Here is a 15,091-nt window from a genome sequence, read left to right as displayed (position 1 = left end):
GGGCCAGCTCTCCCCCTTCATCACCAGAGCCTTGGGAGCTCCATCAGAGGAGGGCTAGGAGAGCCCTTCAAGTCAGAAGGCACAGTGCCAGGCTAGCAGCACAGCACCAGCCCAGCATCAATAGTGATGATGAGTGCTTGCAGGAGCAGGACTGGGACAGCTGGCAGGTGCATGATGCAGCACAAGTGGCTGAGCAGTGTGAGGCTTAAAAGTAGCAGAGAAGGGAGTGTGTGGAAGCAATGTGTCCCGATTACTACTGACCTTGCTGCTGTGTTTGGAACTGAGTCTCTTGTCTCTGACCTCACCCTGTTATTGTGGACTTGTTTCTGGAATATCCCTTTGGACTAGAAGATATGAGTGTTGTCTAATCGGTGCCTGAACCTTGGAACTGTGATTTATCCTGCTCTGACAACTTGGGAGTTTCCCCTTGTCTGCTGCCTGTGCGAGTCTGCATCAGGACACTTGGTCAGTGTGGTTGCTGTTGAATGTTTGGCTAAGGCTCTTTTTAAGGCTTTCATCTTTGACCTGAGAAAGCATTGGATAATGCCCCCCATATGAAATAATGGAGAGTGGCTGGGTTCCATAGAACTGGACCCCTTGACCCTATCAATTTGGAAATTGGGGAGTCTTTAGTGGACAGGTAGGGCTAGAATCCCTGCAATTTTGGTGTAGGTTTCTGGAAAAACTGCCATCCAGCAATGATCCCCATATGGAATAATGGGGATGAATATATTCAGAATTCCATATAAAACCCAAATCTGAATACTATACTGGTATTTTTGGACCCAAATATTGGGAATATCAAATATATATGATATTCCAGATTCCAAAAAATACCCCTACATGTGACTGATGAAGCCCAAACCACATGATAATGAATTTAAAACATTTTTATAGAAATAAGGAACCAACTGCATTTTCTTAGAGACAGGAGTATTTTAAAATAATTCTTTATTTCTGGAGTCAGCAAAATATTAAAACTTTTGTTAAAGTTACAAAGTTTGTTGATGGTAAAAAAGTACAGAGGCAATTTAAAAAAAATTAGTTTTCTGGTTTTCATAATTACCCAACATTTTCAGAATTCTATTAGTGGGCATAGCTTACAAGTTAGCCATTTATACATTTTCTGCATTTACCAAAATTTAAAAGGCTGTAACACATTTGTAGTTACATTGCACCATTATTACTTTAAAAGCAGATACAGTAAAACACATTGTTAAGACCTATCATATATACAAAATGTCTGTACAGAATGACACAACTGTTATCAACCCCATGTAAAATGTTGTTTGTTTTTTTGTTCCCAAATGGTCTTCCCATTCCTATTATATTTATTTCTTTAGAATGATCAGTACTTTTGTATTTGCATTCCTCATAAATTAATGCCTGCCCAGGAACCTAAAACATGCTAAAATACAAACAAAACAAGTATCAGCCAGTGGCTGGAACACATTCAGTTATAATTCAACTTTAAAAAGCAATCAACCAATGAGAGGCCAGCATTAATGGCAGCCCAGAGCAATTATAGATATTCTTCACCAATGTTTTTGCTTTACCAATTCCTTGACACTGAAGATAACAAAACCATGATACTCAGGGGTCATTTCATAGAAAAAGAGCTGGACGAACTCATTAGCATAACTCATGAGCATATGCCATGCCCCTTGACATCACTGGAAGTGTGTCATTTGCATAACTGATTTGCATATGCCACACCCCTGTGACATCACCTATCATGGCTGTTTTGGCCAATCCTGGCCATTCAGGGCCGAAATTGGGGCCAAAATGGCAAAAAGGGGCTGAAAATGGCCAAAAAGTGTCCGAAATTGGTCAGGAGAAGGCCGCTGCTGAGCAGGAGAGTGATCCACCACCTGTCAGAGGCACGATCCGGGCTGTTTCGGGCCCAATCCAGGCCTAAAATGGCTGAGAGTCAGGTGGGCGGGGCCTCTTTGGGGGACTACCAGAACTGCATTCTGGTGCGTTGCCCCTCAAAATGAGCCCTGATGATACTAAAAACTGTACTGCTGGCATTAGGCTAATTCATTTCATAAGGTTTGTTTGTGCCAGTGCAATGATGGAGTGGCCTACTCTCTGATTTGCTATGATGCTATTTCTTAACTATAAATAGTCCAAGCTTCTAGAAGCCAAAGGAACCATTTTAAAATTTAAAAAATAGGTGGCATAATATGTTGCCAATTAACAACATATTCCTGTTTTGAAAAGCAGGGTGGGGGGGGGGGGAGTCCATAATCCTGCAACCTTACTAGGGAATGTTATCACTCTGAAAGTGTGAACTCTTATACTAAATGTTAGATGCTTCAGGTGCTGGATGGTATAAACACAGTGTACATCTTTAAACATCTTTAGAAAAAAGAAATTTTACAGCTCAGTCTTTGGAGGTATCCTTTCTTGAGTCACTGGACAATCCCAGAATCCACAGAGGTTTGCTTTCGAGTAGTCTTTGGAGGAGGAGGTGGTGGTGTTTTGCTTGGTAATGGAGGTGGAAGTTGCTAGAAAACAAATGTGGAATAAAACATCTTATTGAGGAACCAACTTTACACCAACTGATTGATTCTGGCATCATTTCCTAAAATACAGTTGTGGGCAAGTAATAAGAAGAGGGTACATTCATTTAACTCTACTCCAACTCAGATCTTATGGTCAGAGCTTTGCTGCTGGCACTTAACTAAGTCTATTGACACTAACTGGTTTCTCAGGATTTATTAACTAATTCAGTGTTTCAGAAAAGTCTGTTATAAGCAGGTGTACTACTGACTTTATTGGTATGTATTAATTATCATAGCCCTAAGCATGATAGACTTGGGAGACTAATGCAGAAATATATTATCTCTCCGACTTTTATAACTGGTTTCCTGTTCTTTTAGAAAGGTCTTCTTGCCATACAAAAAAGATAAATTATTTTATAGTTTGTCACTATACATGCACTAAACATACAATTCTTAATGCTAAAATATTTATCTGCTGAATTACATTGTTTTGAATTCTAGGAAATGACAAGTGTTGCTAGTTTGCTTCATCAAACTAATGACAGGCAAAACCTCAGATTAGACATGCAGTAAATTACAGACTCCCATAAAGATCAAGCTATACGGCCGATGTCAAAAATCCATAGTGTAACGATAATGTCAAGCTACTGCAAAATTGCTCACACATGACTTTCAGGGCAATTTTCAGCAGTGTCATTAAGTATGCAACCAATGTTACTTCTTTGCTATAGGACTGAAATAATACTGCAGTGTTATATCCAGCAGAGTCGATATCATCTTTCATGCCATCATACCCCATCAAGTGAACATAAACTCTCCTTTTCCTTTTGGCAGCCCAACATCTTAATACCTCCTTACCACCTTCCCCCTCCCTTTTGATGTTTTCTCTTTCATCCTTTTGCACATTTCCCTTTTCAGAGGCATTCTCCTTGACACAAATCTATTCAATAATTTTGTACAATTGTTAACAACATTGCTTCTAGTTAGGTTATAAAAATGTTAGCTCTGCTAAATAGCTTCAGTGATTACAATACGCACTTGAGTTCATGCATGCACGCACGCACACACGTTTCCTAAGTTTCCTCACTGCTGTCCTAAGATTGCAAAGGATATTTCAGATGGCCGGAAAGGATTGCTGTACCTACTTCCATAATCTGACTCATCATTCTGAGGCTTCCATTTATATCTTATGGCACAAACCTTACAGAATTGTTTCTAAACATTCACTGTAATCAATGTCCTCATTCCCATTCAGTGGTTCAGGTGTATACTTGGGAAGATAAATTACTAAAAGAAGGGGTGTCTCCATTCTCTTCAGTATTGGGAGTGGGGATGTGTATTTGGGTATTTCTGGTCTAAATACATATATTTTAAAAAGCCTTATCAGTATTTTTGGATGTATCGGGGGCTCCATAGCAATATTTGGGATTCTTGGAATACAGGAAACCAGTTCCTGAATATTTCTGGAAATATCCAGTGTCAGCATTTTAAGGCCTCTAGGTCTGCTTTTCTTCCATTTAACAGGTTTCCTGGGCATTTGGGGGGGGGGGCAGATCTCCCAGGCAATGGGATCACACATTAGGGGAGCGCTAGAAATTTCAGCCCAGTCATGATGATTCCCTCACAGCCCTCCATGGCTCTCTGAGAATGTGCAAAGAGGATTAAAAAAAACAGGCCTGGCCGCAGCTTGGCTACTTTTCAGGGCAAGATTTTTTTTTAATGCTGTGTGCTTCTGCTGCTCTGCTCTGTCTGTGCTGCCTGCCTGAGGAGACTTTCTTATTGTTCTGTGCAAGGACATCTTCAGGACTAGACTTCCCACAGTAGACTTTGTTTAAAAATATTATTTAAAATATTTCAATTTTTTTCTATGTTTTTTGTTTGTGCCTGGGAGTTTTAGTTAGCTGGGGGAGAGCTTTTGTTTTCTTTCTTGTTCTTGTTTAAAGGAATTTCCCTTGTTTAAAGGAATTTCCCTTTGCTTTGCCAGGCTGGTTTGGATTCTCTGGTTTGACATTGGTTTTATTGAGCTTGCTGGTTGTGTTTGTGTTTTGAGGCTTTTGCCCAATAGTTGCTATTGTATGTTTGGCTAGTGTTAAGTAGTTTATCACTGTGGGTGAATAGTTGTTTTAGGTTAGTAGGCTGTCTGTAAGCAGGAAAAGGTCACCCCCCTCGTGCCTGTGTGAGGGAAGTGACACAATCCAGTCTTATAGGTGCTACTGGACTTTGATCGTTTCTACTGCTACAGACAGACTAACATGGCTACCCTTCTTGATCTACCTCAGAGGTGAAAATCTGCTTCAATATTTCCATTTGTCAAATTTGTTTTCTGGGAGATGGCTAAGCATGATATGACCGTGGTAGAAAATGGGTAGCTTTAAGGCTCTGGGTAATGTATTATTTACTTTGTTTAAAACATTTCTATAACACTTCTTCAGAGACTTGTAGGGAGCTTGGTTCCAAATTCAGCTTAATATGGGACTACACTGTTGCACCACTCTGTATGGTTACTTGTGTTGAGCACACTGAGTGGAAAGATGGGACAGAAATGCTTTTTGCATCAGCATCATATATGAAAAATAATAGCCAAATTTCTGCCTTCTAAGATGTTTATATGGTTGCTTTTGATCCAAGTGAGACCAATGTCCATAGTGAAAGGGGATCCTGTATTCTGCTTCTAATTTGAAATCAGCCCAGCATATTTCTGACCAATATTAAGTAGCTACCCACCTGCAATCTTGTTTGTTGGTACTCCTAGAACTGGAAGTGAGGAGTGATATACATTAGGAATAGGATTTTCAGATATTATGCTACTGGTATTTTATGTCTGGTTTCTTTCTGTTCCTTAAAAATTATATTGGGAAAATGACTATTAAACTCTCAATAACCATATCACTTGCAACCCAAAGCATTTCCTCTTACAAGGCTGAAATACATTGCTGATTTCCCCTTGCCTTTACATTAATTAAATGTCTATGTTTGTGCTTCAGCTGTTTTGAGGTTGCTCTTCAGGTTCTAAGAGATTGCTTTCTCTCTGAAATAATGATAGAGCCTGCCAGTTCAAATTAAACTCTATTCTAGGCAGATTTCCCTGAATCACGTGTACCTCAGGGGAAATGGGAACCTTATGTAAAAGGCACATCTGCAACATATAAGCAATCTGTCCCTTCCATTTCAAACACCAAATTGCTCTCTTGTTTGCTTTCCTTCTGTATTAAAAGAAGCAATTGTACTTAAAAATGTCTTGTTTCTCTTCATGGTTTTGAAGGAAGAAAACACAATGCACAGTTGAGGAAAAATCTGAAATACAAAGACATTAAGATTTCTCTCTCTCAAAATAAACTATGGTTTAAAGAAAAGCAGAGCTACACCCAGAAAAACTGTGGAAAATTTAAGTTCGCTTACAAAATATTACAAATTGGATTTCTCTACTACTAACTGAACACTCATTTTTAGGGCTGTGCGCTTCAGGTTTTGCTTCGTGTAAAGTTACCTGAAGCAACTCGATTCAGAATGCTTCAGAATATCGAAGCAAAGCTTTCCGAAGCTTAACTCCCCAGCTCCCCCGCCACCTACCTTGTGGTGGCTCCAGGCTAGCTCCTCTGCCGCTGCTGCGCTGCCGCCCGAGCCTGCGGGGTGGTGGGGAAGGCCGGAGCTGCCTCCTCCAGCCCTTCCTGCACCTCAAATGGCCGTGGCGTGCCAGCGCTGCAGCGGCCATTTGAGGGGCAGGAAGGGCCGGAGGAGGCGGAGAAAGCCCTTCCTGCCCCTAAAATGGATGCCTCGGCGCCGGCACACCGCAGCCATTTGAGGGGCAGGAAGGGCCGGAGGTGGTGGCTCCGGCCTTCCCCACCACCCCGCAGGCTCGGGTGGCAGCAGAGGAGCCAGCTGGCTCCAGGCTATGCAGCCTTGTGCTGCTGCCGCCGCCGCCACCCAGCTGATAACCCAGGTAAGTGGGTGGGGGTTGGAGGGATCTCCCCAGGGTTGGGGGGTGGTGGAGGGGTTGCTCCAGGGAGGGTGGGTGGTGGTAGTGGGAGTTCCACCCCTCGCTTCAGTATGCTCCGAATCTTCACGGAGCATACTGAAGCGATTCCCGAACCCCGAATCCAAAGCCAAGCCGCTTCGGATTTTGGGGTATTCCGAATCGGTTTCCTGCTTTGGGTAAACCCGAAGCGGGAATACTGAATCTACCCACCTGTGCACAGCCCTACACATTTTGCATCTCATGCATGTGTTATGTGCTATCAAGTTGCTTCCAATTTATGGCATCTTTATGAATTAACAACCTCCAAAACTTGCTATCATTAACAGCCTTGCTCAGATCTTACACACTGGAGGCCATGGTTTCTTTTATTGAGTCAAGCCATTTCATTTGGGGTCTTTCTCTTTTTTTTGCTGCTTTCCACTTTTCCTAGCTTTGTTGTCTTTTCCAGTTAGCCTTCTCTTTTCATGATGTGACCAAAGTACAATAGCCTCAGTTGAGTCATTTGAACTTCTAGGGCAAATTCAGACTTGATTTGATATAAAACCCACTTATTTGTCTTTTTGGTTGTCCGTGGTATGTCTCAAACTCTCCTCCAACAACACATTTCAAATAAGTTAATTTTCTTCCTAGGGTATGAGCTTTCGTGAGCCACAACTACCTACCACAAATTTTGATAAGTCTTATAGGTGCTACTGGACTCTTGTGCTTTTCTACTGCTACAGACAGACTAACATGGCCACCCATCTTGAATTTTCTTCCTGTTACACATCCATAAATAGTAATTAGGAATACCATATTATGAATTATAGTAATCTTGGTTTCCAGTGACATGACATTACACTAAAGCGTCTTTTCTAAATCCTTTACAGCTGCCCTTCCAAGTCTCAATCTCTTTATGATTTCTTGGTTGCCATTTAGTGAAGGAATATAACGTTTTTTACACTTTCAATTTCTGCACTGTGAACCTTAAAGTTTTGTAATTCCTCAGTAGTCATTACTTTTGTCTTCCTGATGTTCAGTTGTAATCCTGCTTTGTCTCTTTCTCCTTTAACCTTCATCAGAAGTCGTTTCAAGTCTTCACTATTTTCTGTCAGTTATGTGGTGTCGTCTGCATATCTCAAATTGTTAATGTTCCCTTCCACCAATTTTCATTCCACCTTATAAATCTAATCCAGCTTTCCTTCTTATAGGCATATAGATTGAGCAGACAGAGGGATAATATACATCCTTGCCTGGCACTGTTGCCAACTGGAAACCATTCTGTTTCCCCATATTCTGTCCTGCCAGTAGCCTCTTGTCCAGAATACAGGTTGAGCATCTAACCAATCAGATATTGTAGTATACCCATTTATTTTAAGACCATCCATAGCATTTTGTTAGTCAAAAGCTTTGCTGTAATCTATAAAACACTATAAAACACATTTTCCTCTGAAATTCTCAGGTATGCTCCAGTAACCATCATAAATATGCAATATGATCTCTAGTGCCTCTTCCTATTCTTAAGCCAACTTGAATACCTGGCATTTTTCATTCCATATATAATAAGAATCTGTTTTGAAATTCTGAGCATCACATTGCTTGTCTGGGAAATTAATACAATGGTCTGATAGTTGCTGCAATCTTTGACATTTCCCTTTTCAGAACTGGAACGTAGATTGAGTGTTTCCAGTCTGTGAGCCATTGTTTTGTTTTCCATATTTGTCAGCCTATTCTTGTTAAAATTTTGGTGAATTGGGCTTTCCATACTTAGCTCTTATATTTACATAGAGTCTTTCTTACAGCATGCATGGGTATGTAACTTCTTATTTTATCATCTACATTTATTTAATTTCCTTTTCAAAATCAATGCATCATCGATCCTTTCATTTATGATTACAGAATCAATGTTTGATTATAAGGTAAAAGTTAGGGGGTCCCTTAACAAAATCCACAAATCCCACTCTTCTGATTCTCCTCAATTTTAGCCCATTCCACTAGTTCTCATAATCCACACCTGCCAGCATTATTCCTAAAGGCTGTAGTGCAAATGATTCATATAGAATGCATTTCATTATGAAAAAGCAGGGAGGCATATATCTACAGCAATAAGCCCTTCTTTTTGGAATGGTGGGAAATATCCTACCCCCAGGGATGGGATCATCCATCAGAAACTATCAAGGGAAAGGAAGATGGCACAGCACAGCCAAGTCCCCTTGACCAGTGAAATCTGTTCTTCTCTCCCTGCTGAGACAAAACTACGTACTTAGGGGCATCATTTAGTTCCGGAACCTATCCTCTGCATGTCCTTAGAGACCAGCTAGACTGCGCAAGTTGTTCTACCCCTCCCAATCCCAACAGGTCCTGCAGTCCAGTATTAATCAGTCTTCCTGTGTGATTCCTAATGGCCCCATGAACAAGGCTGCCCATCTCCCAAGACTCCTTTCCCCCTGTCCCTGCTACTCATTTACCAGATCCCAGAGTTCTAGAACGGACATCACTTAAATTGTGGCTTTTTAAAAAATCCTTACACTAACCAAGACAAAAGGGAAGTTTTTAAACAGTTAGTGAGTTATGTTACACCAGCCTAGAATGCTCCAGCAGCCATTGTATGTAACAATCTCAGATGCAGCTGGGACTCTAGACAGAAGGCCGTATCTGACCAAAGCAAGTGGGGAGGGGCAGGGAATTGGTAGGAAGCAGATGAGTTTTTACCTGGGGTCATAACATGGATTGACTTGAAGAGAGTAAACAAAGTAATACAGGCCAAACCACTCTCTTCAACCAGACCACAGAAAGATATGCAGTGTTCCTAAATGGGGTGGGAGGCAAATTCTGGTTTCCCCAGGAACTTTCTGAAACAGTTAAGGGAACCCATCCTAACAGGCAGCCTCTAGAATATGAGCACCGTATAGAATCACCTGAACATATATTTCTTGCTTACTCTATAATACCATAGCGAGAGAATCCATAGCAATAGCAAAGATCATCTGGGGAAGGGACTTCTGTTACTTTTCTCTTCCTTTCCTTCCCCCAGTCCTCTGGAAATGCCAAGAAGACAGAGAAGCAACTGTGTCCTCCTGGGAGAAGAGAAGCCGTGCCTTGCAGTTGCTTGGCAACTACTAAGAGGAAGTTATATTTCTTGGAACCCCTGTATGCCCATAGACAGGCAGTAATCAAAGCAAAGGGGATTGAGATGTGGAATCTGAAGGGAAAGGAAAAGGAGCAGCGTGTATTTGTTGCAGTCTGTGTTTTCTTGTCCTTTTATTATTTTATTTGTTTAAAACTGACTCAAACTCTTTGTAAGCCAACTTGGCTGCCATTGTTAGTAGAAATACAGGATTATAAAGGTTTTAAATGATTCACACAGATATTAATTGGGAAGGGAGTGTTTCAGACAGGGCTGCCAATTCAAGCTTTGGAAATTTCTAGAGACTTGGGGGTATAGCTTGGGGAAGGTGAAGTTAGGATACTGAATGCAGCTATTTCTTCTCCTTTGTCCTGTACCCTCATGGCTCCCCATGCTCCCAGCTGGCTCCTCTCCCAGCTACTCTGCCTCCTGTTCCTCATCACCCTCATGCTCCTCTCCTGTCGTAGAGCTCAGCAGTGCTTCAAGCCACTTAATGTTGCTGCACTGTTACTTGTTGTTGCTCCACCTGTGCTTCTGCTGCCTGCTTTTCTCCATGAGGACCGTGGACTCTTTTCCTACCTCTGCCCCCACGTGGCCTTCATGCCACTTGCTGGCAGCCTTTTAAACTCTGTGGCTTGTCCAGTGAGCCCCTCCCCCATTGCTTTGGTATAGGATTCTTTGGTATGACATTGAGGTTCTTTGACTGGACATTGGTTCCCTTGCTGCAGTTTGGTTCTGTTCAGCTTTGGTGGTTCAGCTTTCACTGGGAGTGGGACTCGCATTGGTACTGACTTTTTGCCAGGTGTTGCCTTTGCTTAAGATTTCTCTTTGTCTGGAAAGCCTTGGAAATATTTCCCCCCATAGGAAACAATGGTGTCTGGAGGTGCTTTGTTCAGGGGCCTACAAAACTGGACCCCAGGGTCAATCTTCCTGAAACTTGGGAGTCTTTAGTGGACTGGAAGGAGTAAGTTTCCTGTAAATTTGGTGGAGTTTGCTTGAAAAATGCCCTCAGCCTCCGAGATAGTTTTCCCCACAGGAAATAATGGCTGAATAAATTTGGGATTCTCTAATCTTACCATACTGGATTATAGAATCTGACCTAGATATCAGGGATACTGAATATTTATAGTATTCCTGATACCTGGATTTGGACTGAACCCATTTTTAAGGGTATGCACCTCTACTGCACCTCTAAAGCACTATAGCAAACATGAAAACTAAATCACAACTCAAAATACTTTGAATTAAAGTTTGCTCTTAAGATTTGTTGTATGAAATCTGGCTCTTATAAAAGTAATTTTACTGTCATTGCCATTAATATGTCCATATTAATGGCACTACTTCAGTATTTATTAAACTATTATTTAAAGTGGACCACCACCAAAGTGCATCAACTGCACACTACTATAGATATCAGCTTTCTCCTTTCAGCCTTGTATACCATTATCCCTATCCATCAACCACAGGCCTAGAAACTCACCTACTAGAGATGTCACTAAAAAAAATTCTGTTTCAGATCCAGGATTTCTGAATGAACTAATACTGTTATTGATTTTTTCCAGATAAGGTGTTGCTGACTTGGATCTAATCCCTTTGGTTTTTTTCACTGTCATGAATTTCGGCCCTGCTCTTTGCAGTGAGGGCTTCTAGGCTCTTTGTGGCAGCTGTTTTTGCACTAAATAGCACCAAAATTGCAAAATTGCTCCCTCTAAACTATTGACCCACTGAGCTTTTCTTCAGTTATACTACACGCATACACAGCAATGGACCCTGAAGAAGGCAAGTGTCAGCAGCTGCACACTATTGAGGGAAGGGCTGTCAAAGGGGTAGTGAGGTAGCGGCGGCATTAAAAACAATCCTGGTTTATGTTCACCTTCGGTCATTTTCTCTAAATTATTACCTTTCATTCTGCTGTTGCCTGTTGATGCCATGTTTCCTTGTGCTTTGAGGTTTTGTTCCCATGATGAGGGGTTATTCTTGCATTTATCGCCGCCAATCTGTCACCCAAGGTCAGGCACATAGCATGATTGTCTGAATCCTCCTGAATCCCTCCCCCTGCTGCATAAAAGGGCCTGTGTTTTTCCGTCAGTTTTCTTTTTGCTGTGGGCAGGTAGGATTGTTTTTGAAAGAGCAGAGTAGTCAAATGCTTGCAGGATTGGGGGGTGGGGGGAGGAAGCAATCATTAATAGGTCTATTTAGATGAAGTTCCATGTTATTTAATAGTGCTTATTCCCACAGAAGTGTCTTTAGAATGGAAGCCTATGATTGAAGGCTTTTAGCACATTTGACTGATTGAACAGACCACTTGCAAGCCCTCCCTCAGCGGCATTACTCACAGACACCAACTGTCTAAGTGCCCTGGTAGGGGCAGAGGAGACCGACCAAGATAGTGCCTAGATAGTATCGCAAAACAAACCAAGCTGCACACACACACCCTAAACTGGTCTATTCAGATGTAAGTTCAATGTTATTCCATAGTGCTTACTCCCAGGGAAGTGCCTTTCAAATTGAATCATTTGATTGAAGTCTGCACATTCCCTCTTCCTCTTTGAGCATTTTACCGTGATACTCTCTTTGTTTCAGGATCCAGCATTCCCTCTTCCAAACATTTCCAAAGCCAATAGGCAGGGAGGGGGTCTCCTCTTGCAAGGACCCAATTAGCAGGGAGACAATTCCGTTGCCCAAGTAGCAACAGAAAGAAATGCACTCATGAGTATTGCATACGTTCCTCCTTCTCGCCAACAGAGTTAATTGATAACATAAGCGCTTTCTCTCCCCTTGAGCTCCAATTGGAGAAGAATGCTGTTAAAGAAAGCAAGATACTGCTGCCACTGTGAAATAAGAACTGAACTGAACCAAAACAAACAAACTTTTTGGCAGGAGTATGTCATTATAATTTGATTTTCCAGATTTGATTCACCATTCTGGAAGGTGCTTTAACGAAACAAAACAGCGATTTCCAGGTGTATTTTTTGCTCATTTGTTTTGCACATCGATATCAGCTATCTAGTTCTGAGACCCACTATCTGGAGATCAATGGCCACAATCTAAAAGGGGTGCGTAGGTTCCTGTTTTCTTCTATGAATATTCTGTGCACACACTAACATTTCTTTTCTCATAGACAAAGTTCAGAAAATACAGAGTGTGACTCTGTATATAGTGAAAATATAGTGACTCTATATAGTGAAAATTAAACTTTTATGGCAAATTATACAGTATCTCTGATTACCACCCTTTATAACTTTTTCTCTGAGATTAATCATATGCTGTTTAATATTGCCTCACTGGCTGAGGGACAAAAAGAAGACAAATATATAAACCAACAAAGCACAGCAACAAAATCTTGAATTTTTTGTAGGATACAAAATTTTCTATATGATCTGCTGTGAATCTGGAGATGTATTCATGGAATACCTATAGGGTGGGCATGGGCAATGCATGTATTCATGTAACAGGTTTTATTAGTATATTATACATACATGCACATCCTCCAAAGCTAGCTATGAGCAGATTCCTTTTATGTACTGATTCAGTATAGCATTAGAATGGGGGTAAAAATATGGAAAGCTATCACACATTATTCTTGCCTGCATTAGTTCACTGATTATGCATTGCTTCCTCTCTATGAAACATTCATCATCAAGCTTTTGTATCTACGTCTGTAATGATGGAAATCAAGCCATTATTTGCGTGGTTAGTAAGGGTTAGAGCCAATAGTATAAATTGAAATGCTCCATTGTCTGTTTTCTTTAGTTTCTCTTGATTTTGAATGCTAGGCATGCAGCTGATTTTGTATGCAATGATATGTATGAGCCTGTAAAAGAGCAGAAAAAGCCTTGTGGAATTCCTTCATGTAATTGATCTTTGCAAGAAACCTAATATCCTATTCTATGTTCAGACACGCTATTAAGAAAACCTTTCACCAAACAAAATTTGCTATTCAACATTATATAAACTAAGTATGTAAATACATATATTACAATTAATTTTTCAAAACAAAAATCTAAAAATAATCGTGAAGAACTTATCAAGACAATTATTTTCCCCACTTGATTTAAAAGTGGCTGAAATAACACTTGTGTGCAATGAGCTGCAATTAAAATTCCAGTTTCTATCACGTTCTTTCTGCAAAGAACTCAAGGCAGCATGCTTGCTTCTTCCCCTCATACCTTTTAGTCTCTCAACCCTAACTTTCTGGTTAGATGAATAACTTAGAGGAACCTGCTGACCTGTAAATCGATTATTGAGTGTCAATTTGATCACATTCATTTTCTCACTACTGAATCCTCCCACACAATAAAGCTTAGATTAGTTAATTTGCTAAATTAGTTATGCTATAATTCTGTGTAAAATGAAGAAATTCATAGATGAGGGAGTGGAAGATTTCTGAGCTGGACATTCAGAGTTTTAGCTCAGCAGTTCCACTACCTTAGATTGTAAGAACAATCTTTGCTCCTCAGGTTCATCAGTATATCAGTATTTAATATCTTTATGTTTTTTTATCATATTCTTCTGATCCAAATATAACATACATGTGACAATAGATTTCTACTTGCATAAGTCTAAATGGTAAAGAATCCAATATACCATATCAAAAACAGATAAGCTAAGAACATAAGCAATACTTACTAAAGCATCAGTAGCAAAATTTTGCTCAAATATTTCAGTGGATTATTATGCAAAGAAGTGAGATTGCTTGCCTCACAGGAAATTGTGAGGGAATGCTTGTGAAACAAAATTCATGCATTAAAGTTGTCTGAAATGTACTTTATTTCCTCTCCTGAAATAAGACTGGAAAAACATAAAATCTAAGTTGCTACTAGGACTCTCCTCTGTCTTTTTAACAGCCTCCATCAGCCTGTCTAAGAATACTTTGCTTTATATATAGCTTTCACTACCCAATGAATCTGTGTCCATATACAAGTCATTTTGAATGAGTTCTCCATTCCTTCATGCTCTAACAAAAATACTGTGCTGTAACAATACAACACATCAGCAACCAGAGACTCAAGGTTTTGATGAGTACCAGCTGACTTCCTATTTGCTAGTCCAAAGGGCAAATGGAAGGAATGGCATCATAGAAGTGGGATTTGGAAGTGTACATATTGGCCCCTGGCCAATTGGAAGAGTGCATATTGGCCCCTGCTTTACACCTAGATGTAAAACTTACCCTTTGTGGTACAGGTGGGGATGTGGCAGGGCTAACAGATTCCTGGCTGTCCATGAGATATCCATAGTCTGCTACACTTCCTTTCACAGGCAATGGAGGAGGAACCTCTGTCATTTCCAAACTATTCATGCCATTTAGTTCTAGACCTGAAAACAAATATTTTATAACAAATATTTTATAACAAATGGACCATTTTAGCCAATCTTCAAATTCATAGCAATTTTCAGACTTTGATATTAACAAACAGAATATATAGATGTACTTACAGTGAAATCCTAAATGGAATTACTCCAGTCTAAGCCCATTGAAATCAATGGGCTTAGACTGGAGTA

The 15,091-nt window shown here is 40.5% G+C and overlaps 1 protein-coding gene across 1 annotated transcript in view; it reads right to left on the bottom strand.

Moving 5' to 3' along the window:
• Nucleotides 1-934: 934 nt before the first annotated feature.
• Nucleotides 935-15,091, bottom strand: part of DOCK1 (dedicator of cytokinesis 1) — a 602,286-nt gene continuing 588,129 nt past the window's right edge. The window contains exons 51-52 of the mRNA XM_054984271.1: nucleotides 14,760-14,905; nucleotides 935-2,510 (exon numbers count right to left, since the gene is read on the bottom strand). Of these exons, the coding sequence (XP_054840246.1) occupies nucleotides 2,415-2,510; nucleotides 14,760-14,905 (242 nt within the window). The 3' untranslated portion in view covers nucleotides 935-2,414. The remainder of the gene's footprint in view (nucleotides 2,511-14,759; nucleotides 14,906-15,091) is intronic.

This window comes from Eublepharis macularius, chromosome 6 (assembly GCF_028583425.1).
Source record: "Eublepharis macularius isolate TG4126 chromosome 6, MPM_Emac_v1.0, whole genome shotgun sequence".
Classification (NCBI taxonomy): Eukaryota; Metazoa; Chordata; class Lepidosauria; order Squamata; family Eublepharidae; genus Eublepharis; species Eublepharis macularius.
The sequence above is the reverse complement of the archived record's forward strand: the minus strand, read 5'-3'. Positions and strand labels throughout refer to the sequence as shown.